The sequence below is a fragment of the Anomaloglossus baeobatrachus genome, chromosome 1 (assembly GCF_048569485.1).
Source record: "Anomaloglossus baeobatrachus isolate aAnoBae1 chromosome 1, aAnoBae1.hap1, whole genome shotgun sequence".
Lineage (NCBI taxonomy): Eukaryota > Metazoa > Chordata > Amphibia > Anura > Aromobatidae > Anomaloglossus > Anomaloglossus baeobatrachus.
Genome location: NC_134353.1, coordinates 630006727 through 630031333, shown reverse-complemented (window position 1 = coordinate 630031333; position 24607 = coordinate 630006727). Strand labels below are relative to the sequence as shown.

At 50.5% G+C, this 24607-nt stretch overlaps 1 protein-coding gene across 1 annotated transcript in view; it reads right to left on the bottom strand.

Annotated features, from left to right (window-relative positions):
- The window catches only part of IPO4 (importin 4), a 298714-nt gene that overhangs the window by 207656 nt on the left and 66451 nt on the right, over window positions 1-24607 (bottom strand). The window contains exons 8-9 of the mRNA XM_075340711.1: window positions 21063-21164; window positions 2448-2531 (exon numbers count right to left, since the gene is read on the bottom strand). Coding sequence (XP_075196826.1) covers window positions 2448-2531; window positions 21063-21164 — 186 coding nt within the window. The remainder of the gene's footprint in view (window positions 1-2447; window positions 2532-21062; window positions 21165-24607) is intronic.

The following is a 24607-nucleotide window of genomic DNA, read 5'->3' as shown; positions in this document are numbered from 1 at the left end:
TTAGTACACAAAGGAGTGTTCCTCTCTGCTGCACTAAGCCACCGCTGGACCTAAACAATAATTCGCTGTAAAATAATAAAATAGATAATTGACATAACTGACAATGCGTTGTGTGACATGTCCAATATTCCAGCTTCTTTCTTCTGCGAATGCCTCAAAGCTGGCATTCTCTCAACATCAGGTGGGAAGAATGCCAGCTTCCAGTCATGCGCAGGAAAAAGAAGAAGCCAGACTGCTGGACTGATGTCATGCATCGCAAGTTCACAATGTAAGTTATTTATTTGATTTTTTTACTGCTAATTACCATTGTTTCAGTCCAGTTGTGGCTTTATACAGCAGGGAGGAGCATTCCTTGCTGTACTAAGTGAACATTGGAGCGATTGATCTGTCAATGGCCCTTTAAACATATTGTACGGCTCTCGCGGAATTATATTTCAAAATATGTGGCGTTTACGGCTCTCTAAGGCTACTTTCACACATCCGGTTTGAGCCCTGCGGCTCAATCCGGCTGTGAAAACTATGCAACGGATGCGGTGAAAACACCGCATCCTTTGCATCAGTTTTTACATGCGGCCGGTCCGGTTTTTTTCCGGTTGCGGCATGCTACTGAGCATGCGCAGTGGAAAATACCGCATGCGGCGACCGGATGCGGTTTTTTCCGCATCGCGCCGCATCCGGCCTCCATAGGGATGCATTGAAAAATGCGCCGCAGCGGCCGGATGCGGCGCGATGCGGTGTTTTTTGCCGGAGCAAAAAACGTTGCAGGGTACGTTCGATCCGGCCGCCGCATCGGCTAAATCTGCCGCATGCGGCAAAAACCGGACCGAACGCAAGCCCCTACGGCACAATACGGCACTAATGTAAGTCAATGCAAAAAAAAACCGCAATCGGCGTTACAAAAGCCGGTTGCGGTTTTTCTGCAGAACGCCGTATTGTGCCGCAGAGCAAAAATCCGGATGTGTGAAAGTACCCTTAGGCTACTTTCACACATCAGTTTTCTGTATTCAGGCACTGTCCTTTTTTTTCCTGATCCAACGGATCCTGAAAAAAAAGTGAAAACCGTATCCACCGGATCCGTTTTTTTAACGGATCCGTTATGCTGGATCCGTTAAAAAACGGATCCGGTGGATACGGTTTGCATCCGTTTTTGCATCCTTTTCGTCCGGTTTTTGGCTGGATCCGTTTTGTTAATTACATTGGTGCATGCGCAGTTAACAAAAACGGATCCGGCGGCCGCATCCGTTTTTTACCGCATTACGCCGGATCCGGCGTCCATAGGCTTCTATTGTAAAACACGCCGTATCGCGCCGGATCCGGCGCGATGCGTTTTTTTTGCCGGACAAAAAAACGTTGCAAGCTACGTTGCCTCCGGCCGCCGCATTTATTTATTTTGCCGCATCCGGAAAAAAACGGATGCACCGCAAAGCCATCCGGTACAATCCGGTAACAATGCAAGTCTATGGGGAAAAAACGGATGCGGTACTGGATCCGTTTTACCCGTTTTTTTCCGGATTGAACCTGATGGCAAAAAACTGATGTGTGAAAGTAGCCTTAGCCAAAAAGGTTCCTGACCCCTGCTCTAAAACATGAGATCCCCTATATCAACACCAAATTTCCCTATACTGCTGTATACTAAGACAACCTGGTTAATGTGAATCTGTGCTATATAATCTAATGTGAATCTGTGCTATATAATTTAAGGGCATCAATATGTAGGGGTTGAGACCCTGATTCTACTGATGTGTCGCTAACTGGTCTGTTTGCTGTCATTTTGATAAAATAACCGTTTTCTCTGCTGCAGATCTAGGAGAGCTCAAAAAGTTGATCCCTGAATAACTCTGCACACACGACTGAGTGGCAGCTTTCTGTGTATACTGTACACTGACAGAAAGCTGCTAATCATTGATGGGGAGGGGGTTACTCTGCAGTCATCTAGGATGAACAAGACACCCAAAGAATGGATTCATAAACTCCTGCTGATAAAACACCGATTGCAGTAAAACAACAACGGAGGGCCTAATAAGTCATAAATCAGTGGAATCAGGCACTCTTCCCCTACATCATGCTGCTCTGAAATTACATAAAATCCAATGACAGATTCCTTTTAATAATAAATTAACAATTAGTAGATAAAATCCTTCCTTTCACACTAATCAAAGTTATGAAGCACTACAAAAAAACAAACAAAAACCTGCGTAAAGCATCAATGTAATTAGCTTACAGACGTATAATAATTATGGTAAGTATTCTCGGCAATCTATAGACTGCGGTACTGAAGACAACTATTTCAATATATTAACATGTGCACAGGTATAAAATAAAAATATATGGCATTGCCCACACTTGTTTTAATTGCACAAATTACTTGTCAATTTCCCATTTAATATTGTTGCGAATCCCTAAATAATGTAATGGAGGTCGTACACACACTAGACTAGACAACTCACTTTGCTTTTCAGTTTGATGAGGAAGCGAAGACAGTAAAGGGATTTCACACGGAGGTTGTCAGACAGTGAAGTGTTTATGGCGATCTGCACAAGAAACAGAGCAAAGTCACATTTAAGGGTCGTTATCATATATTTTTATGTTTAGCACGCACACTAGGAAAGCTACATTCAAACTGCATGCATAAAGCTTTTAACCTGACGGAAATATTCCATTTTCCTAATACGACACTTAAAGTGTAACCGTCGTCTTGATTTATGAAATATAAATTAATAGCATACATGAAAATAAGCAACTCTGTAATATATCTTATCGGACAAATCTGCTTCATTCTCCTCCTGATCTTTTATTTTCAGTGAACACAGATCTTTATATTATAGAGATACAAATAAGGGAATTTTGTTTACTTACCGTAAATTCCTTTTCTTCTAGCTCCTATTGGGAGACCCAGACAATTGGGTGTATAGCTTCTGCCTCCGGAGGCCACACAAAGTATTACACTTTAAAAAGTGTAACCCCTCCCCTCTGCCTATACACCCTCCCGTGCATCACGGGCCCATCAGTTTTGGTGCCAAAGCAGGAAGGAGGAAACTTATAAATTGGTCTAAGGTAAACTCAATCCGAAGGATGTTCGGAGAACTGAAACCATGAACCAAAGAACAATTCAACATGAACAACATGTGTACACAAAAGAACAACAGCCCGAAGGGAACAGGGGCGGGTGCTGGGTCTCCCAATAGGAGCTAGAAGAAAAGGAATTTACGGTAAGTAAACAAAATTCCCTTCTTCTTTGTCGCTCCATTGGGAGACCCAGACAATTGGGACGTCCAAAAGCAGTCCCTGGGTGGGTAAAAGAATACCTCGATAAAAAGAGCCGAAAAACGGCCCCCTCTTACAGGTGGGCAACCGCCGCCTGAAGGACTCGCCTACCTAGGCTGGCATCTGCCGAAGCATAGGCATGCACCTGATAGTGTTTCGTGAAAGTGTGCAGACTCGACCAGGTAGCCGCCTGACACCTGCTGAGCCGTAGCCTGGTGCCGCAATGCCCAGGACGCACCTACGGCTCTGGTAGAATGGGCTTTCAGCCCTGAAGGAATCAGAAGCCCAGACGAACGGTAGGCTTCAAAAATCGGTTCCTTGATCCGCCGAGCCAAGGTTGACTTGGAAGCCTGCGACCCCTTACGCTGGCCAGCGACAAGGACAAAGAGCGCATCAGAACGGCGCAGGGGCGCCGTGCGAGAAATGTAGAGCCTGAGTGCTCTCACGAGATCTAACAAGTGCAAATCCTTTTCACATTGGTGAACTGGATGAGGGCAAAAAGAAGGTAAGGAGATATCCTGATTGAGATGAAAAGGGGATGCCACCTTAGGGAGAAATTCCGGGATCGGACGCAGAACCACCTTATCCTGGTGAAACACCAGGAAGGGAGCTTTGCATGACAGCGCTGCTAGCTCAGACACTCTCCGAAGTGATGTGACTGCCACTAGGAAGACCACCTTCTGCGAAAGGCGTGATAGAGAGACATCCCGCATCGGCTCGAAAGGTGGTTTCTGAAGAGCCGTTAGCACCCTGTTAAGATCCCAGGGTTCTAGCGGACGCTTGTAAGGTGGGACTATGTGGCAAACCCCCTGCAGGAACGTGCGGACCTGCGGAAGCCTGGCTAGACGCTTTTGAAAAAACACGGAAAGCGCCGATACTTGTCCCTTGAGAGAGCCGAGAGACAAACCCTTGTCCATTCCGGATTGAAGGAAAGACAGAAAAGTGGGCAAGGCAAACGGCCAGGGAGTAAAACCCTGATCAGAGCACCAGGATAAGAAGATCCTCCACGTCCTGTGGTAGATCTTGGCGGACGTTGGTTTCCTGGCCTGTCTCATAGTGGCAATGACCTCTTGAGATAACCCTGAGGACGTTAGGAGCCAGGACTCAATGGCCACACAGTCAGGTTGAGAGCCGCAGCATTCAGATGGAAAAATGGCCCTTGAGACAGCAAGTCTGGTCGGTCTGGGAGTGCCCACGGTTGACCCACCGTGAGATGCCACAGATCCGGGTACCACGACCTCCTCGGCCAGTCTGGGGCGATGAGGATGGCGCGGCGGCAGTCGGACCTGATCTTGCGTAACACTCTGGGCAGCAGTGCCAGAGGAGGAAATACATAAGGCAGTCGAAACTGCGACCAATCCTGAACTAATGCGTCTGCCGCCAGAGCTCTGTGATCTTGAGACTGTGCCATGAATGCCGGGACTTTGTTGTTGTGCCGAGACGCCATTAGGTCGACGTCCGGCGTTCCCCAGCGGCAACAGATCTCTTGAAACACGTCCGGGTGAAGAGACCATTCCCCTGCGTCCATGCCCTGGCGACTGAGAAAGTCTGCTTCCCAGTTTTCTACGCCCGGGATGTGAACTGCGGAGATGGTGGAGGCTGTGGCTTCCGCCCACGGCAGAATCCGCCGAACTTCTTGGAAGGCTTGACGACTGCGTGTGCCGCCTTGGTGGTTGACGTACGCAACCGCCGTGGCGTTGTCCGACTGAATTCGGATCTGCCTGCCCTCCAGCCACCGCTGGAACGCCATTAGGGCTAGATACACTGCCCTTATCTCCAGAACATTGATCTGCAGGGAGGACTCTGTCGGAGTCCATGTTCCCTGAGCCCTGTGGTGGAGGAAGACCGCTCCCCACCCTGACAGACTCGCGTCCGTCGTGACCACAGCCCAGGATGGGGGCAGGAAGGATTTTCCCTTCGACAAAGAAGTGGGAAGAAGCCACCACTGAAGAGAGGTTTTGGCTGCCCGAGAAAGGGAGACGTTCCTGTCGAGGGACGTCGACCTCCTGTCCCATTTGCGGAGAATGTCCCATTGAAGTGGACGCAGATGAAACTGCGCAAAGGGAACTGCCTCCATTGCTGCCACCATCTTCCCTAGGAAGTGCATGAGGCGCCTCAAGGGGTGTGACTGGGCTCGAAGGAGAGATTGCACCCCTGTCTGTAGTGAACGCTGTTTGTCCAGCGGTAGCTTCACTATCGCTGAGAGAGTATGAAACTCCATCCCGAGGTAAGTCAGCGATTGAGTCGGTGTCAATTTTGACTTTGGGAAATTGATGATCCACCCGAACCTCTGGAGAGTCTCCAGAGCAGTGTTCAGGCTGTGTTGGCATGCCACCCGGGAGGGTGCCTTGACTAGAAGATCGTCTAAGTAAGGGATCACCGAGTGGCCCTGAGAGTGTAGGACCGCCACCACTGCTGCCATGACCTTGGTGAAGACCCGTGGGGCTGTCGCCAGGCCGAAAGGCAGTGCCACGAACTGAAGGTGTTCGTCTCCGATGGCGAAACGCAGGAAGCGTTGATGCTCTGGTGCAATCGGCACGTGGAGATAAGCATCCCTGATGTCGATTGATGCTAGGAAGTCTCCTTGGGACATCGAGGCGATGACAGAGCGGAGAGATTCCATCCGAAACCGTCTGGTTTTCACGTGTCTGTTGAGCAGTTTGAGGTCCAGAACGGGACGGAATGATCCGTCCTTTTTTGGCACCACGAACAAGTTGGAGTAAAAACCGCGACCACATTCTTGAAGGGGAACGGGAATCACCACTCCTTCTGCCTTGAGAGTGTTTACCGCCTGAAAAAGTGCATCGGCTCGCTCGGGGGGCGGAGATGTTCTGAAGAAACGAGTCGGAGGACGAGAGCTGAGCTCTATCCTGTAACCGTGAGACAGAAGGTCTCTCACCCATCGGTCTTGGACATGTGGCCACCAGGCGTCGCAAAAGCGGGAGAGCCTGCCACCGACCGAGGATGCGGTTTGGGGAGGCCGAAAGTCATGAGGAGGCCGCCTTGTGGGCGGTTCCTCCGGCGGTCTTTTTAGGACGTGACTTAGACCGCCATGCATCAGAGTTCCTCTGGCCCTTCTGTGGCCTGTTGGGCGTGGAGGAATGGGACCTGGCTGAGGGCCGAAAGGACCGAAACCTCGGTTGTATCTTTCGTTGCTGAGGTCTGTTTGGTTTGGACTGGGGTAAGGACGAGTCCTTTCCCTTGGATTGTTTAATAATTTCGTCCAATTGCTCGCCAAACAAACGGTCGCCAGAAAATGGCAAACCGGTTAAGAACTTCTTGGAAGCAGAGTCTGCCTTCCATTCGCGTAGCCACATGGCCCTGCGGACTGCCACCGAATTGGCGGATGCTACCGCTGTACGGCTCGCAGAGTCCAGGACGGCGTTCATGGCATAGGACAAAAAAGCCGACGCCTGAGAAGTCAAAGACACAACCTGCGGAGTAGAGGTACGTGTGACTGCATTAATCTCAGACAGACAAGCTGAGATAGCTTGGAGTGCCCATACGGCTGCGAATGCCGGAGCAAAAGACGCGCCTATGGCTTCATAGATGGATTTCATCAGGAGCTCCATTTGCCTGTCAGTGGCATCCTTGAGCGATGAACCATCTGCCACTGCTACTATGGATCTAGCCGCCAGTCTAGAGACTGGAGGATCCACCTTGGGACACTGAGCCCAACCCTTAACTACGTCAGGGGGGAAGGGGTAACGTGTGTCATTAAGGCGCTTAGTAAAGCGCTTGTCCGGAAATGCTCGGTGCTTCTGGACCGCATCTCTGAAGTTAGAGTGATCGAAAAGAAGGGAATTTTGTTACTTACCGTAAATTCCTTTTCTTCTAGCTCTTATTGGGAGACCCAGACGATTGGGGTATAGCTACTGCCCTCTGGAGGCCACACAAAGCACTACATTAAAAGTGCAAGGCCCCTCCCCCTCTGGCTATACCCCCCCCGTGGTATCACGGGTTCTCCAGTTTTAGTGCCAAAGCAAGAAGGAGGAAGCCAATAACTGGTTTAAACAAATTAACTCCGAATAACATCGGAGAACTGAAAAACCGTTCAACATGAACAACATGTGTACCCGCAAACAACAAAAAAACATCCCGAAGGACAACAGGGCGGGTGCTGGGTCTCCCAATAAGAGCTAGAAGAAAAGGAATTTACGGTAAGTAACAAAATTCCCTTCTTCTTCAGCGCTCTATTGGGAGACCCAGACGATTGGGACGTCCAAAAGCTGTCCCTGGGTGGGTAAAGAAATACCTCATGTTAGAGCTGCAAAACAGCCCTCCCCTACGGGGGTGTCACTGCCGCCTGCAGGACTCTTCTACCTAAGCTGGCATCCGCCGAAGCATAGGTATGCACCTGATAATGCTTGGTGAAAGTGTGCAGACTGGACCAGGTAGCTGCCTGGCACACCTGTTGAGCCGAAGCCTGGTGACGTAATGCCCAGGACGCACCCACGGCTCTGGTTGAGTGGGCTTTTAGCCCTGAAGGAACCGGAAGCCCCGCAGAACGGTAGGCCTCTAGAATTGGTTCTTTGATCCATCGAGCCAGGGTGGCTTTAGAAGCCTGCAACCCCTTGCGCGGACCAGCGACAAGGACAAAAAGTGCATCGGCACGGCGCATGGGCGCCGTGCGGGAAATGTAGATTCTGAGTGCTCTCACCAGATCTAGCAAACGTAAGTCCTTTTCATACCGGTGAACCGGATGAGGACAAAAAGAAGGCAAGGATATATCCTGATTAAGATGAAAAGAGGATACGACCTTAGGGAGAAACTCCGGAATAGGGCGCAGCACTACCTTGTCCTGGTGGAACACCAGGAAGGGAGCCTTGGATGACAGAGCTGCCAGCTCAGACACTCGCCGAAGCGATGTGATCGCAACAAGAAACGCCACTTTCTGTGACAGCCGAGAAAAGGAAACTTCCTTCAGAGGCTCGAAGGGCGGCTTCTGGAGAGCAACTAGTACCCTGTTCAGATCCCATGGATCTAACGGCCGCTTGTACGGGGGCACAATATGACAGACCCCCTGCAGGAACGTGCGCACCTTAGAAAGACGTGCTAGACGCTTCTGAAAAAACACGGATAGTGCCGAAACTTGCCCTTTAAGGGAGCTGAGCGACAAGCCCTTTTCTAACCCCGATTGCAGGAAGGAAAGAAACTTGGGCAATGCAAATGGCCAGGGAGACACTCCCTGAGCCGAGCACCAGGATAAGAAAATCTTCCACGTTCTGTGGTAGATCTTAGCCGAATTCGACTTTCTAGCTTGTCTCATTGTGGCAACGACTCCTTGTCGTGACTACTGCCCAGGATGGGGGCAGGAAGGATCTTCCTTGAGACAATGAGGTGGGAAGGAGCCACCATTGTAGGGAGTCCTTGGCCGTCTGGGAAAGCGAGACTTTCCTGTCCAGGGACGTTGACTTCCCGTCCCATTGGCGGAGAATGTCCCATTGAAGTGGGCGCAGATGAAACTGCGCAAAGGGAACTGCTTCCATGGCTGCCACCATCTTCCCTAGGAAATGCATGAGGCGCCGCAAGGGATGCAACTGGCCCTGCAGAAGAGATTGCACCCCTGTCTGTAGTGACCGCTGCTTGTTCAGCGGAAGCTTCACTATCGCTGCTAGAGTATGAAACTCCATGCCAAGATACGTTAGTGATTGAGTCGGTGATAGGATCGACTTTGGAAAGTTGATGATCCATCCGAAAGACTGTAGGGTCTCCAGCGTAGCATTCAGGCTGCGCTGACATGCCTCTTGAGAGGGAGCTTTGACCAATAAATCGTCTAGGTAAGGGATCACCGAGTGTCCCTGAGAGTGCAAGACTGCTACCACCGCCGCCATGACCTTGGTGAAGACCCGTGGGGCTGTCGCCAGACCAAATGGCAGAGCTACGAACTGAAAATGGTCGTCTCCTATCACAAAACGTAGAAAACGTTGATGTTCTGTAGCAATTGGCACGTGGAGATAAGCATCTTTGATGTCTATTGAGGCAAGGAAGTCTCCTCTGGACATTGAGGCAATGACAGAACGCAGGGTTTCCATCCGGAACTTCCTGGCGTGCACATGTTTGTTGAGCCGTTTTAGGTCCAGAACAGGACGGAACGAGCCGTCCTTTTTTGGAACCACAAAGAGATTGGAGTAAAACCCTTGCCCTTGTTCCTGAGGAGGGACTGGGATCACCACTCCTTCCGCTCTTAGGGAGTCCACCGCCTGCAGCAGAGCATCTGCTCGGTCTGGATGTGGGGAGGTTCTGAAGAACCGAGCTGGAGGACGAGAATTGAACTCGATTCTGTACCCGCGAGACAACATGTCCGTCACCCACCGGTCTTTGACCTGTGACATCCAAATGCCGGAAAAGCGGGAGAGCCTGCCCCCGACCGGCGATGCGGAGGGAGGGGGCTGGAAGTCATGAGGTAGCCGCTTTGGAAGTGGTACCTCCATTTGCTTTCTTGGGGCGCGTGTGAGCCCGCCACGAATCTGAGTTTCTTTGCGTCCTCTGAGTCCCTTTGGACGAGGTAAACGGTGTCTTGCCCGAACCTCGAAAGGACTGAAACCTCTGCTGCCACTTTTTCTGCTGAGGTTTGGTTGTTCTGGGTTGTGGTAAAGAGGAGTCTTTACCCTTGGACTGCTTAATGATATCAGCCAATGGCTCGCCAAACAGTCTATCTCTAGATAAAGGCAAACTGGTTAAACATTTTTTGGAACCAGCATCTGCTTTCCAGTCCTTTAACCACAAGGCTCTGCGCAAAACTACCGAATTGGCGGACGCCATTGAGGTGCGACTGGTAGATTCTAGGACCGCATTGATAGCGTAAGACGCAAACGCCGACATCTGCGTGGTAAGGTGCGCCACTTGCGGCACTGCTGGATGTATGATAGCATCCACTTTTGCTAAGCCAGCTGAAATAGCCTGGAGTGCCCATACGGCTGCGAATGCCGGAGCAAACGACGCGCCGATAGCTTCATAGACAGATTTTAACCAAAGGTCCATCTGTCTGTCATTGGCATCTTTAAGTGAAGCGCCATCCTCCACTGCAACTATGGACCTAGCTGCGAGTTTGGAAATCGGGGGGTCTACCTTTGGACACTGTGTCCAGCGCTTGACCACCTCAGGAGGAAAGGGAAACGCGTATCTTTAGATCGTTTAGAGAAAACGCCTTTCTGGGTGAGCGTCGTGCTTCTGGATTGATTCTCTGAAGTCAGCGTGATCCAACAAAGCACTCAATTTACGCTTGGGATAAAGGAAACGAAACTTCTCCTGCTCCGCAGCCGCCTCTTCTGCTGAAGGGGCTGGGGGAGAAATATCCAACAGCCTATTGATGGCTGAGATAAGGTCGTTTACCATGGCATCCCCATCAGGGGTATCCAGGTTGAGAGGGGTTCCAGGAATGGATTCCTGATCACTCTCATCAGACACATCACAGGGAGACTGATTGCGCTGAGACCCTGAGCAGTGTGATGACGTCGAGGGTCTTTCCCAGCGAGCTCGCTTAGGGTGGCTGGGGCTATCATCTGAGTCATAATCCTCGGCCTGTGAAGCCGGGGACCCCCCTGTGGGCTGGATTAATTCCAAGTGAGGGGGACCTGAGGACAGAGGCCTCGCCGTGCCCAAAGACTGAGCCCCATGCATAGATTGCAAGGTTTCAAGGATTTTTGCCATAGACACAGACATATTATCAGCAAAAACTGCAAAGTCTGTCCCTGTCACCGGGGCAGAACTTACAAGCGTCTCAGCCTGGGTCACTACCTCTCCTGACTCCGGCTGGCGAAGCAGCACCGGGTCGGAGCATTGCACACAATGGGGGTCATCGGAGCCTGCTGGTAGATTAGCCCCACATGCAGCACACGCAGTATACACAGCCCTAGCCTTGGCAGCCTTGCGTTTTGAGCATGTTGTTGCTTCCACAGAGGGATCTGGGAGATGCAGCCAGAAGCGACCTCACAGTGCAAGAAATACAATATCTCTATATCCTACACAGTACACCGATACACCGTGAGGCACTAGAGGGACCAGCACAGAAAAATCGCTTACCGCCCGCTTAAAAAGCGGGTGTGTGGTCGCCAGATAGCCCCTAGTCCAGGTCTCCCAGAGCCTTGCGTCCTTCCTCCAAGCCAGACTGCATGTAATGGCTGCCGGCGTCCTGAGACAGAAGGGGGGCGGGCCCTGGGCGTTCCTGGCTAAGAGCGGGAAGCCTGCTTCCCTCTGTGCCTAGTGTGAGGGCTGGAGCATGTAAATCAGGCTCCAGCCCTCGTCGCTGCTAGCGAACAGCGTCTCTCCCCTACCCTGAATGACAGGGTGGGGGCGGGAACGAATCGGAGCTGCCGGCGTCCTAGGCCCAAAAAGCCGGGGACTCAATTTATAACCGCCGCCGCCGTAAAAGCGCGGACGGCGGATCCCCGGCGCACCACAAGTCACAGCAGCGCCGCCCGGTCCAGAGGGGTCGGCGCTGCGTTCCCATACACAAAAAATCCCCCAGTAATCTGTAGGGACACTAACTCCAACGTTGCGGTCCCCGGCGCACTACAACACCCAGCCAGCCCGGAGTGTGTCTGTGCCTGCCGGGGACACAGAGTACCTGTATGATGCAGGGCCTGTCCCTGATCGTACTCCTGCTCCGTCTCCATCAGGTTCTAATGGGTCTGTGGATGGAGCCCGGCGTCAGAGCTGAGAGGCCGGCAGGATCCCACTTCCACAGAGCCCTACCAGGGGATGTGGAAGGAAAACAGCATGTCAGGCTCCAGCCCTGTACCAGCAATAGGTACCTCAACCTTACAACACCATCCAGGGGTGAGAAGGGAGCATGCTGGGGACACTATATGTGTCCTCTTTTCTTCCATCCGAAATAGTCAGCAGCTACTGCTGACTAAAATCTGTGGAGCTATGCATGGAATGTCTGACCTCCTTCGCACACAAAGCTAAAACTGGAGAACCCGTGATACCACGGGGGGGGTATAGCCAGAGGGGGAGGGGCCTTGCACTTTTAATGTAGTGCTTTGTGTGGCCTCCAGAGGGCAGTAGCTATACCCCAATCGTCTGGGTCTCCCAATAGAGCGCTGAAGAAACGCACTCCGTGTACGTTTGGGAAACCTAAACTGGTGTTTCTCCTGCTGTGAAGCCGACTCCTCTATCGGTGGAGTTGGAGGAGAAAGTTCTAGCACCTGGTTGATGGACGCTATAAGGTCATTTACTATTGCGTCTCCTTCAGGTGTCTCAAGATTGAGAGCAACGTAAGGGTCAGAGCCCTGATCTGCAACCTCCGCTTCATCCTCCAGAGAGTCCTCATGCTGAGACCCTGAGCAGTGTGATGAAGTCGAGGGAAGTTCCCAGCGAGCCCGCTTAGCCGGTCTGGGACTGCGGTCCGTGTCGGAGTCCTCACCGTGGGACCTAGGAGTCACCCCAGGAGCACTTTGCTGGGCCGACCGAGGGAGGTCTGGGGGCGATGATTCAACAGTGCCCGGGGCCTGTGTTACCGGTCTGGACTGCAAGGCTTCTAGTATCTTAGCAGACCATCTGTCCATAGACTGAGCCATGGATTGTGAAAGTGACTCAGAGTTTCTCAGCCAAAACTGCAAACTCTGTCCCTGCCACCTGGACAGTGGAAGCCGGTGGTTCTACCTGAGCCGAGGGTCCCACCAGTGCCTGAGGCTCCGGCTGAGTGAGTGCCACAGGGGCCGAGCATTGCACACAATGAGGGTAGGTGGAACCTGCAGGTAACATAGCCGCACAAGAGGTACAGGTTGCAAAATAAGCCTGTGCCTTGGCACCCTTGCTTTTTGCGGACGACATGCTGTTGTCTCCTCTTAGAGCAATCAGTGAGGGTATATAGCCAAAAGCAAATAATGCGGCCGAACAGAGAAAATGTATACAATATATAGATATATATATACACTTCGGCACTCAGGGGGGCCAGCACCTGGTAACCGGTGCGGCTTACCGACCGCCCAAAGCGGTTGTGTGTCCACCAGATTCCCTGCCTGGGCCTCCCAGAGCTGTGGAGCTCGTTCTGAAGTTCTCCACCGGCAGAAGTGTTATAACAATGGCTGCCAGCGTTCTCAGAGGAGGAGGGAGCCGTGGGCGTGACTCAAAGTGCGGGAATCTGGTGCCCCACAGTGCTCAGTGAGGGGGGAGGAGGATACCTAAGTATGCTCCAGCCCTCACCGCCGACGTCCAGTCTGGCGTCCCGCCCTTACCCCTGACTGGCAGGCCCGGGAGTATATGGTACTAGGCCGCACAAGCCGGGGACTAAATTTAATAACGCGGCCGGCAAACAGGCGCGGTCGGCGCGGTAGTTCCGGCGTCACAAAAAACACAGCAGCCGCTGCAGCGTCTGTTACACAGGCGCTCCATGCGCCGTCCCCAAGGGGACACAGAGTACCTCTGAGAAGCAGGGCCTGTCCCTGATGATACCCGGTCTCCTGTCCGTCAGATTCCCCCAGGGGCTGCGGAGGGAGCCCGGTCCCAGTGCATGGTGACCGGTTAGGATCCCACTTCTCCCAGAGCCTCTAAGGGATGGGGAAGGAAAACGGCATGTGGCTCCAGCCTTTGTACCCGCAATGGGTACCTCAACCTTAACAGCACCGCCGACAATAGTGGGGTGAGAAGGGAGCATGCCGGGGGCCCTGTGGGGGCCCTCTTTTCTTCCATCCGATAAAGTCAGCAGCTGCTGCTGACTAAAATGTGGAGCTTGCGTGAATGTGTGCCTCCTTCAACACAAAGCATAAAAACTGATGGGCCCGTGATGCACGGGAGGGTGTATAGGCAGAGGGGAGGGGTTACACTTTTTAAAGTGTAATACTTTGTGTGGCCTCCGGAGGCAGAAGCTATACACCCAATTGTCTGGGTCTCCCAATGGAGCGACAAAGAAATGGCAGTTGGTTATTATAAGATTCTAATATGTAGAAGGTAGGAGCTAGAAGTATATAATTTTAGAAAAACCAACTGCCATCTCTTATCGGAGTAAGAAAAATCTGTATTCACTGCAGACAGATTTTACCAGGGAATTGAGAATTTATAGAATCAAAGATCAAGCCTAGGTCACACGTAGTGACGCAGTAGCGATCATGACGACGATCTGACCTTATCAGGATCGCTGCTGCGTCGTTACATGGTCGCTGGTGAGCTGTCAAACAGGCAGATCTCACCAGCGACCAGTGACCACCCCCCAGCGACGCGTGGAAGCGATGCTGCGCTTGGTAACTAAGGTAAATATCGGGTAACCAAGCAAAGTGCTTCACTTGGTTACCCGAAATTTACCTTGGTTACCAGCGCACACCGCTTAGCGCTGGCTCCCTGCACTCGTAGCCAGAGTACACATCGGGTTAATAAGCAAACCGCTTTGCTTATAGTTACCCGATGTGTACCTTGGCTACGTGGGGAGCAGTTAGCCGGCTTCAAGAAGCTGCGGACACTGGTAACGACGGTAAATATCGGGTAACCAAGCCTTTGCTTGGTTACCCGATATTTACCTTGGTTACCAGCGTCCGCAGAAGCCGGCTCCCTGTACATTCAGTTCGTTGCTCTCTCGCTGTCACACACAGCGATGTGTGCTTCACAGCGGGAGAGCAACGACCAAAAAATGGTCCAGGACATTCAGCAACAACCGGGACCTCACAGCAGGGGCCAGGTCGTTGCTGGATGTCACACACAGCGACATCGCTAGCAAGATCGCTGCTACGTCACAGAAATACGTAATTACTTACCGGTAATGTGTTTTTTCCGAACCCATGACGGCACCACGAGAGAGGATCCGCCCATCAAGGACAGGAAACCTTCAGGTTAAAAAGGGGCGGTCCTCTCGCCGCCTCAGTTTGATTACAGAGCATGAGAGGACCTCCGAAAAAAACAACAGGTTAGTATAAGGCCACCACCAGAAAAATTGCGGAAGAAGGAATAAAGGAAGTTGAACCAACCAACAACCCCCAGTGCAGGGTGGGATTATAAGGGTGCCGTCATGGGTTCGGAAAAAACACATTACCGGTAAGTAATTACGTATTTTTCCCTCACCCTATGACGGCACCACGAGAGAATTACAGCGAAAGGAAAATTTAGGGAGGGACCACAGCCTGTAGAACACGCCTCCCAAAGGTGAGGTCGGAGAAGGAAAGATACAACCTATAATGCTTATAAAAGGTCGAGGGTGACGACCATGTGGCAGCTTTACAGATTTGAGCAATGGAAACATCCGCCCGTTCTGCCCAGGAAGATGCTACAGCCCGCGTGGAATGTGCCTTCAGACCCACCGGAACGTCAGTACCCCTAGTCGTGTAAGCTAATGCAATGGCAACCCTAATCCACCTGGCCAGCGTGGACTTGGAACTCTTAACCCCCTTTTGAGGCCCCTGGAAAGAGACAAATAGAGACTTGTCCTTCCTCCAGGAACTGGTGACAAGATACTGGATGAGACAACGACGTACATCCAGACAATGCCAACGCCTTTCCTCCGCAAACGTTGCGTTAGTGCAAAAGGACGGCAACACAATCTCCTGGGACGTATGAAACCGAGAAACCACCTTGGGGAGGTACGCAGGGTCAGGGCGCAACACTATCCTATCATCCAGTATTTGAGTGTAAGGAGGGTCAATAGAAAGTGCCTGAATGTTGCTAATCCTACCGGCCGAGGTCAGGGCTACCAGGAGGACCGTCTTCAGGGAAAGACATTTAACAGAGATGGAGTCAATGGGCTTGAACGGAGGATCCGTCAGGGCCGCCAAAACCAGGTTAAGGTCCCAAAGGGGGAGGGAGATTACCCGTTTAGGACGCTGGCGGGAACTAGCCCTGATAAACCGAGCCACCCAAGGGTTCCCCGCGACATCATAATTGTAGAGTGCTGCTAACGCGGAGATTTGGACCTTGAGTGTGCTAACCGCCAACCCCTTGTCCAACCCACACTGCAGGAATTCCAGGATGGGACCTATGGGAACCTCCCCGGTCACACTAGCACCTGAGGAAGATAAGAACTTTCTCCAAGTCCTACAGTAGATCTTGGTTGTCACCGGTTTTCTACAACCTAACAGCGTGGAAACTAAATTGGGGAAAAAACCCTTACTGATCAGTAACGCCCTCTCAATTTCCATGCAGTCAGGTGCAATTTGACTGTCGGAGGATGGCACACTGGTCTCTGGGACAGGAGATTCGGACGTTCCGGGAGGACCCACGGGTCGGTCAGGGACATCCGAACCAGCCAAAAAAAACCATGGTCGCTTTGGCCAGAAGGGAGCAATCAGAAGGACTCTGGCCCTGTCGTCCCTGATTTTTTTTCAGGGCCGAGGGGAGAAGGACCAGAGGGGAACGCATATGCTAGGGGAAAGACCCACGGAATTGACAGGGCGTCCACTGCATATGGAAGCTCCTTGGGATTGAGAGAGCAGAACTGAAGAACCTTCCTGTTCTGCTTGGTGGAAAAAAAAAGGTCGATGACCGGAACCCCCCAACTGGCCGTGATGAGGTTGAAGACTGACGGGTTGAGTGCCCACTCCCCCTGGCGCAGGCGAGTGCGGCTCAGAAAATCCGCCGCGAGGTTGATTTTCCCCCTGATGTGAACGGTAGTGAGGGACAGAAGGTGAGTTTCTGCTAGCAACAGAATCCTGTCGGCTATCATCATAAGGGACCTGGACCGTGTGGCCCCCTGATGGTTCAGATAAGCTACCGTCACCTGATTGTCCAACAACACCCGGGTATGGTGACCGGTCAGTGAAGGGAGATGGCCAGTCAGTGCCCGTTCCACGGCCAGCAGCTCTCTGATATTGGAGGAGGAAGCTGCCTCCCTGGGCGACCAGAGACCTTGAATCGGATGGTCCAGCAGGTGAGCCCCCCATCCGGACACACTGGCATCCGTGGTCACAATTCGGGACACTGGGACAGACCATGGGACTCCGCTTGTGTGGTTCGCAGGAACCAGCCACCAGTGAAGAGAGGTTATGGAGCTAGAGCTCAGAGTAATCCGATTGTTCAACCTGTCCCCCAGAAACGACTGATGTTCCAAAATGTCCCACTGGAGGGCTCTGGTATGTCCTTGAGCCCATAAAACCGTGGGGAGAGTGGAGGTCAGGGAGCCCAGGAGAGACATAACCCGTCGCAGGGACATGTGCGGAACTGCCACCGCCTGCTGCACCAGAGCGCGAATCTTCTCCACTTTGGCAGGTGAGAGACGACATTCCTGTAGGAGAGAGTCCAAAGTAAGTCCCAAAAAAACTTGCACCGTGGCTGGAAGCAACCTTGATTTCTCCCTGTTCAAAATCCAGCCTAGACCTTCCAGCTTTGAGCAGACAGTCTGAAGGACGGCAGCACAATGGTTCGCCGAAACCCCCACCACAAGGAAGTCGTCGAGATACGGGATAATGAGAATTCTGTCTTCCCACAGGTGGGCAGTGATTTCCAGGACGAGCTTCGTGAAGATTCGGGGCGCAATTGCCAGGCCGAACGGTAAGGCCCTGAACTGCAGATGACGCATCGACCCGTCGACCATCACTGCCACCCTGAGATATTTCTGGAAGGGAGGAGCGATGGGGACATGATAATACGCGTCCTTCAGATCCAGGACAGCCATCTGACAGCCAGGGTAGAGACACTTGATCGTGGACTTCATCGATTCCATTTTGAAGGACAAGATGTGCAGGTGGCTGTTCAGACCTTTGAGGTTTATGGTGACCCGAAAGGAGCCGTCCGGTTTCCCGACCAGAAAAAGAGGGGAGTAAAACCCCTCTCCCCTTTCTGCCAATGGGACGTCCGTCAGGACCGCCTGGCATAATAGGGTCTTCACCTCCCCCTCCAAGGCATGTTGTTCACTCGGGGACGTCCTCGGGGATATCAGGAGAAAGCTCCTGGGAGGAATACTGCGGAATGGAAATGTCAGACCTGATCGAATGATATTGAGAATCCACGGACTCAAAGAAATACGTTCCCAGGCAGGAAGAAAGCAGGTCAATCTCCCCCTCACCTGGGGAAGGGAGTCATTGGGAAGACTTCTTGGATTGGGGAGGGCTCTTGAACAAGAAACCCTTATCTTCCTTCTTTTGATCCGACCAGGCACTTCTATTCCTGGGGGTGAACTTACAGGTGAACTGCTTCTTACGAAAGGATCGCTTGAAGGAGGGAAAGGACGGGGCCGGAAAGTTCCTTTTTCTGTCCCCAGCCTTCTCAAGAACATCGTCCAGAACTGATCCGAAAAGAAACTCGCCCTGACAGGGAATGGAACACAGCTTAGATTTAACCTGTAGATCCCCCGGGCAACATTTTAACCATAAGGCCCGACGAGCCGCATTAGAAAGGGCCGCAGTCTTAGCCGCTAGGCAAGTGGAATCTGCCAATGCATCTGAGATGAAAGCCGCCGCTCTCTGCAGCCTGGGCAGAGAAGAAATAATCTCATCCCGAGGAACCTTGGTCCTCAGTTTCTCCTCTAATTCGGACAACCACATCGCCAGAGACCGTGCCGTACAAGTAGCTGCAATGGCAGGCCGGAGAGCACCGGCTGAGGACTCCCATGCGGTTTTAAGGAAGACATCCGCCTTCCGATCCATAGGGTCCTTTAAGGATCCCATGTCCTCGAAGGGAATGGAAAACTTTTTTGATGCCTTAGCCACTGCCACATCCAATTTGGGTGCCCTATCCCAGTGGGAACAGGTTGCGTCCTCAAAGCGATACTTGTGATTGAAGCCGCCTGGAAGAGAACCCCGCTTATCCGGCTTCTTCCATTCCCTGGAGATCAATGCCTGTATCTTGTCCACTACCGGGAAGGTCCTGCGCTTTCTATGCTCCAGACCCTTAAACGTGACATCTTGGACTGAAGGCTGCAATTTCTCCTCAGTAATGCCCATAGTGTCCCTGACAGCTTTAATCAATTTGCTCGTGCCTTCTACAGGGAAACATTGGTGTCCTCACTGTCAGAGGAAGAGGATGTAGAACCAGAAGAGCCACACTCTCCCTCGGATCGACTGGATGTTGAGGCCGGAGAGGCCTGTCTATGCCGTTTATAAGGAGGCTCTTTCAGGGACTGCAGAGAACTCTTGACTTCGGACCGGATAATGGCACGAAGGTCACTAGCAAACCCAGGTGTCTCATCCGAAATGATCTGCTGGATACAGTCCTTGCAGAGCCGTTTGGAAAAGGACGGAGCCAGTTCCCGGGTACAGAGGGCGCATTCCCTGTTATTCGATTTGGCAGTACACTTCCGTGGCTTTTTAACCTATGCATGACAGGGACGGAGGGGAGACAGAACACCAGGAACACAAGGAACATCAGGTACACATGCCCGAAGATCACTCACCCACCAGGAGATGAAGGGTCGGTACTGGTTCTGGGGAAGGAGCTTTCATCAAAGTCTTCCCTCTGGAGATGCCTTTGCCGTCAGATGTTTCTCGGGTCTGTTTAGTGGCCCGGGTGCCACGCTTGCTAGACAAGCTGGCATCTGAGCCATAGTCGCTCCTGCGACGCTCCGGTGGTTTCACCACTTTCTTGCCGTCAGGAGGGGATGAGGACTCATGTACCGAGTGCCGGTCCTCCTCTCGGTGCCCATCCTTGTCCATATCTCTGAACTAAAGGCCGTTTGCTACGCCAGAACAAGCACCTCCTTCAGGCAGGAAAGACTGGAGCACTTTCCACAGCCCAAAGCTCAGTTTTAAGTGAGCGCAGCTTCCCCCCCGCGCCTCCGGACCCACTTCCGGGGTCTGACGTCACTGCCGACGTCAGCGCAGGACAGTTGCGGCCGCCGCGCATGCGCAACGCCCGCACCTCCAAACACGCCCCCAAGATGGCGGCGGTGTGCAGCACACGCGGCCGCAAGCAGCCCCACCGCCCTGGAAGGACCGGCAGGCTGCTGTACTTACCTGCCGCCTGACGCACTGCACCCGCTCATGGACGCAACCCCCGGGGGTCCGCCATGGCACCTCCAGGGACCCGAACGGAGCAAGGGAGGACCCATGCCGCCGCCAGAACCACCCGTCGGGACCGGGTAAGGCTTGCTTGTGGAGTCACGGCCCTCCAGAGCCGCATCCTGAGGTATCTGTCCAGGACAGGAAACCAAACTGAGGCGGCGAAAGGACCACCCCTTTTTAACCTGAAGGTTTCCTGTCGTTGATGGGCGGATCCTCTCTCGTGGTGCAGTCATAGGGTGAGGGAAAAAATGGTGACTCAGCAGCGACGTCGTCGTCGCTGTCGTGTGTGACATGACCATCAGTCTAGGAGGAGAATTAAGCAAATTTCTCATAAAATATATTAAAAGTTACTTATTCAACTCACACTTGAATTACAGCCCCGGTTTTGTTCACTCCTCTAAGGTGATCTTGTTATATAGTATAAAAAGGTATTATGTTGATCCTTTGACAGTAGTCGGTTAGAGCATCATCGTTGATGATACAGTCTTGATTTTTGTATCTCCCCATATTTTATGCCTACCGATTTGATATGTTAATATCTAGATCCAATGCTTGTGTTCTGACATTGTGCATTATTTTCTACAATACGGGGTTTCTTGTGCTATTATTAAGGTTAATAAAAGCTAAATTTATAAAAATAAAAAAGTTAGTTACTTATTTTCATCTCTACTATTAATTTATGAAATAAAAAAATTAAATGACAGTCACTCTTTAAACAAGTGGTCAACTTCAACGTTACGCTGAAAGAACTGTATTTTTTATCATAAATATAATTTATATACAAATATTGGAAAACACATCTTAGATGTTGACAAGGAATTACAGACATGTTTGTCTGTGTGCACTATTCTGGTGTAAGCACATTAGTGAATTGACCCCTATGAGTATTTCCATAAAATGTGATGTGATGCAGAGAATGCTTCTGCTTATTCCTACCTCAAGGCAGAAGTGGATCACCTCTGCTAGATGGTGGACAATGACTGATACTTCACTTTCCATGAGTTCATCAAACACTTCCATTGCTTCACAGGCCTGGACCTAATAAAAAGTGATAACGGTATTTAATATTTGTTTTACTCCTCTGCATATAGTGCCATTAATTCCAAAGGACTTCCCAGGACTGTCCCCATTGGGGCTCACAATCTAATTTCCCTATCAGTAGGTCTTTTGCGTGTGGGAGAAAACTGGAGAGCCCATAGGAAACCCACGCAAACACGGAAAGATCATACAAAGTCATTGTAGATGTTGGCCTTCGTGTGATCATGTGACCACTTTTTGCTTCCGGATTACCCACAAGCCTTTTCTGTGCAGGCGTTGGCGTCCTTACGCATACCATTCCTCGGGACCACAGGTATTTCATGTCCTTTATATAACCATCATTTCTCAAAAGTGTTACTTATTTTATTACTCTCTACTCTGATTGGTCTACTGTGATTTATATAGCCCTTCTGACCATCTACTCATCAGCCCAAAAAGAAGCCTCAACTAAGATTCCTTTAACTATGGTTACTTTTTACATTTTGATCTATTCATGTTTTTCAGTTTTTCTTATGGCTTATGAGACACCCATCTTTTGTAATGCTGCTTAATACCTAGATTTATGTGCAGCGGTCTATCCTAACCCATGATATTATACTCCACATGCACACAGAATACATCCCTGTCTGCCATTTGCTCTAGACCTCAAAACGTTACCCACCTAATTGTATTTCCATATGCCTGATATTCCTTTGGTCCCTCTTTATCTCCAATTTGATTTGATCATTAAATGGAATCTGTCAGGTTTTTCCTTTGTTGTCTGATTATAGCATGAAGTTGGGGCTGAGACACCAGATTCAGCAATGTGTCACTTATTACGCTGTGTACTATGTCCAACCAATGAAGGTTTTATCATCAGGATATCAACACTGCCTGGACAACATGGCATGCAACCACTGCTCTGACTATTCCCCCTCCTGTGATAAGCAGCTTAGGCTACTTTCACACATCAGGTTTTTGCCATCAGGTACAATCCGGAAAAAAACGGGTAAATCGGATCCGGTACCGCATCCTTTTTATCCCCATAGACTTGCATAGTAACCGGATTGTACCTGATGGCTTTGCGTTGCATCCGGTTTTTTCCGGATGCGGCAAAATTTATGAAAGCGGCGGCCGGAGGCAACGTATCTTGCAACGTTTTTTTGTCCGGCAAAAAAAACCGCATCGCGCCGGATCCGGCGCGATACGGCGTGTTTTACAATGAAAGCCTATGGACGCCGGATCCGGCGCAATGCGGTAAAAAATGGATGCGGCTACCGGATCCGTTTTTGTAAACTGCGCATGCACCAAATTAATTAAAAAAGCTGATCCTTCAAAAAAAAGGACAAACCGGATGCAAAAACGGATGCAAACCGTATCCACCGGATCCGGTTTTGTACGCATCCGGCATAACGGATCCGTTAAAAACCGGATCCGGTGGATACGGTTTGCATCCGTTTTTGCCGGATCCTTTGCATCAGGAAAAAAAAGGATTGTGCCTGAATGCAGAAAACTGATGTGTGAAAGTAGCCTTACTGTCAATAGACAATGTACACACAAAGCTGTGGTGTGGGCGGGGTTAGCTATGTGAGCTCTATTATATCTAAAAACTCTGATAGTGTCACAACTGCTGAACAAGGTAAATTAAGTAATATATTGCTGGAATCAGGGTCTCTTCCTACATCATGCTGCTCTCAGATCAGGTAGCAAAAACCTGCAGACAAATTCCCTTTAACAAAATAAAATATATCAGATTTTTTTGGGGGGTTGGGGGGCATTTTTTTTCCACTTTTTTAGCATTATGATATTGGTAATGCCTTTGGACACATTAATTTACATTTGTGTTATAGGATTAGTAAAAAAAAAAAATAAATAAATAATAGAAAGAGATCATTCTTGTCAAATGAAACAATAAGGTAGATGTGTGAGACCTAAAAAGAGGCTCAGGAAACTGAAATGTCCCATTAAAAAAAACTCAAGGATAATTAGTCTTGAAAAAAATGGATATTTGTCCTTACTTTAAAATCCCTTTTCATTGACTATATTGTGAGGGCAGATTTCGCCCAACGTTATTAAAGAGAAATACTAGTTCTGCCTCTATTTTTAATGTAAATCACCAGGTTAGGGTACTTTCACACTTGCGTTCAGCGCAGTTCGTCACTATGGAGAATAGCGCAGTCCGTTAACGCACTGCGCTATTCTCCATAGACTTGTATGGACGACGCACTGTAACGCAAGTGTCAGCATTGCATCCGCTGGAAGACGCAGCGTCGTTATTTTGACGCTGCGTGGGGCGGAAGGAACGCAGCATGTAACTTTTTTTGAGCAGCGCAATCCGTAGGATTTCACTGCGCATGCTTTTTTTTTTTTTTTTTTTATTAAATCACAAATTTTATTTTGTCTCTCGGTGGCCGAACGTTCAGCTGAGCGCCCGGCAGCCGGCATGTGAGAGGGCTCAGCTGAGTGCCCGGCCGCCGGCATGTGAGAGTGCTCAGCTGAGCGCCCGGCAGCCGGCTTTTGAGAGCGCTCAGCTGAGCGCCCGGCAGCCGGCTTTTGAGAGCGATCAGCTGAGCGCCCGGTCACCGGGTGATCAGCTGATCGTTTACAATAATCTGCTGCCGGTAAAACTGTAAAAAAGAAAAAAAAAAAAGCTTTCCGTTGTTTTGTTCGATCCGTTGCATCCGTTGTGCCATTATATGCAACGCATCCGTTGCATCCGTCACACAACGCAATGCAATGGATGCCGTTCAACGCAAGTGTGAAACTAGCCTTAAAAATGCAGTGCAATCTGTAGGGATCATGGCAGAGTAGGAGACACTCCACATATTGATATCGTTTTTGAGTAAAGATTCAGTATAGCTAGTAATTTATTGCTCTAAGCATGGAATAGATAAGCCAGCATCCACTATATGGTTAAAAGATCCAGTGTTCTCTTCTTTTAAAATATATAGGTAAGGTAAAGAGAAAAACTGGTTTAAATGCCGCGCTAAAAACCACTGATGCTGTAGATGAAAAAAAACAGATTTTTGTGTACTCACCGTAAAATCGCTTTCTCTTAGCCATCATTGGGGGACACAGGATCATGGGTGTTATGCTGCCTATCCATAGGAGGACACCAAGTAGATGCAAAAAGCATTAGCTCCTCCTCTGCAGTATACACCCCCCTGGAGGGGCCAGGCAACCTCTGTTTTAGTACACAAACAGTAGGAGAAAAAAATAGTAAAAACTTATCTCAACGGAGGAACATGAGAAAAAAAAAAAAAATTACCAAATAAGGTACTGAGAGAACCAAGGCCCAACAGGACAACAGGGTGGGTGCTGTGTCCCCCAATGATGGCTAAGAGAAAACGATTTTACGGTGAGTACACAAAAATTTGTTTTTCTCTGACGCCTCATTGGGGGACACAGGACCATGGGACGTCCTAAAGCAGTCCATGGGTGGGAAACATAAAAGAAGACAACAC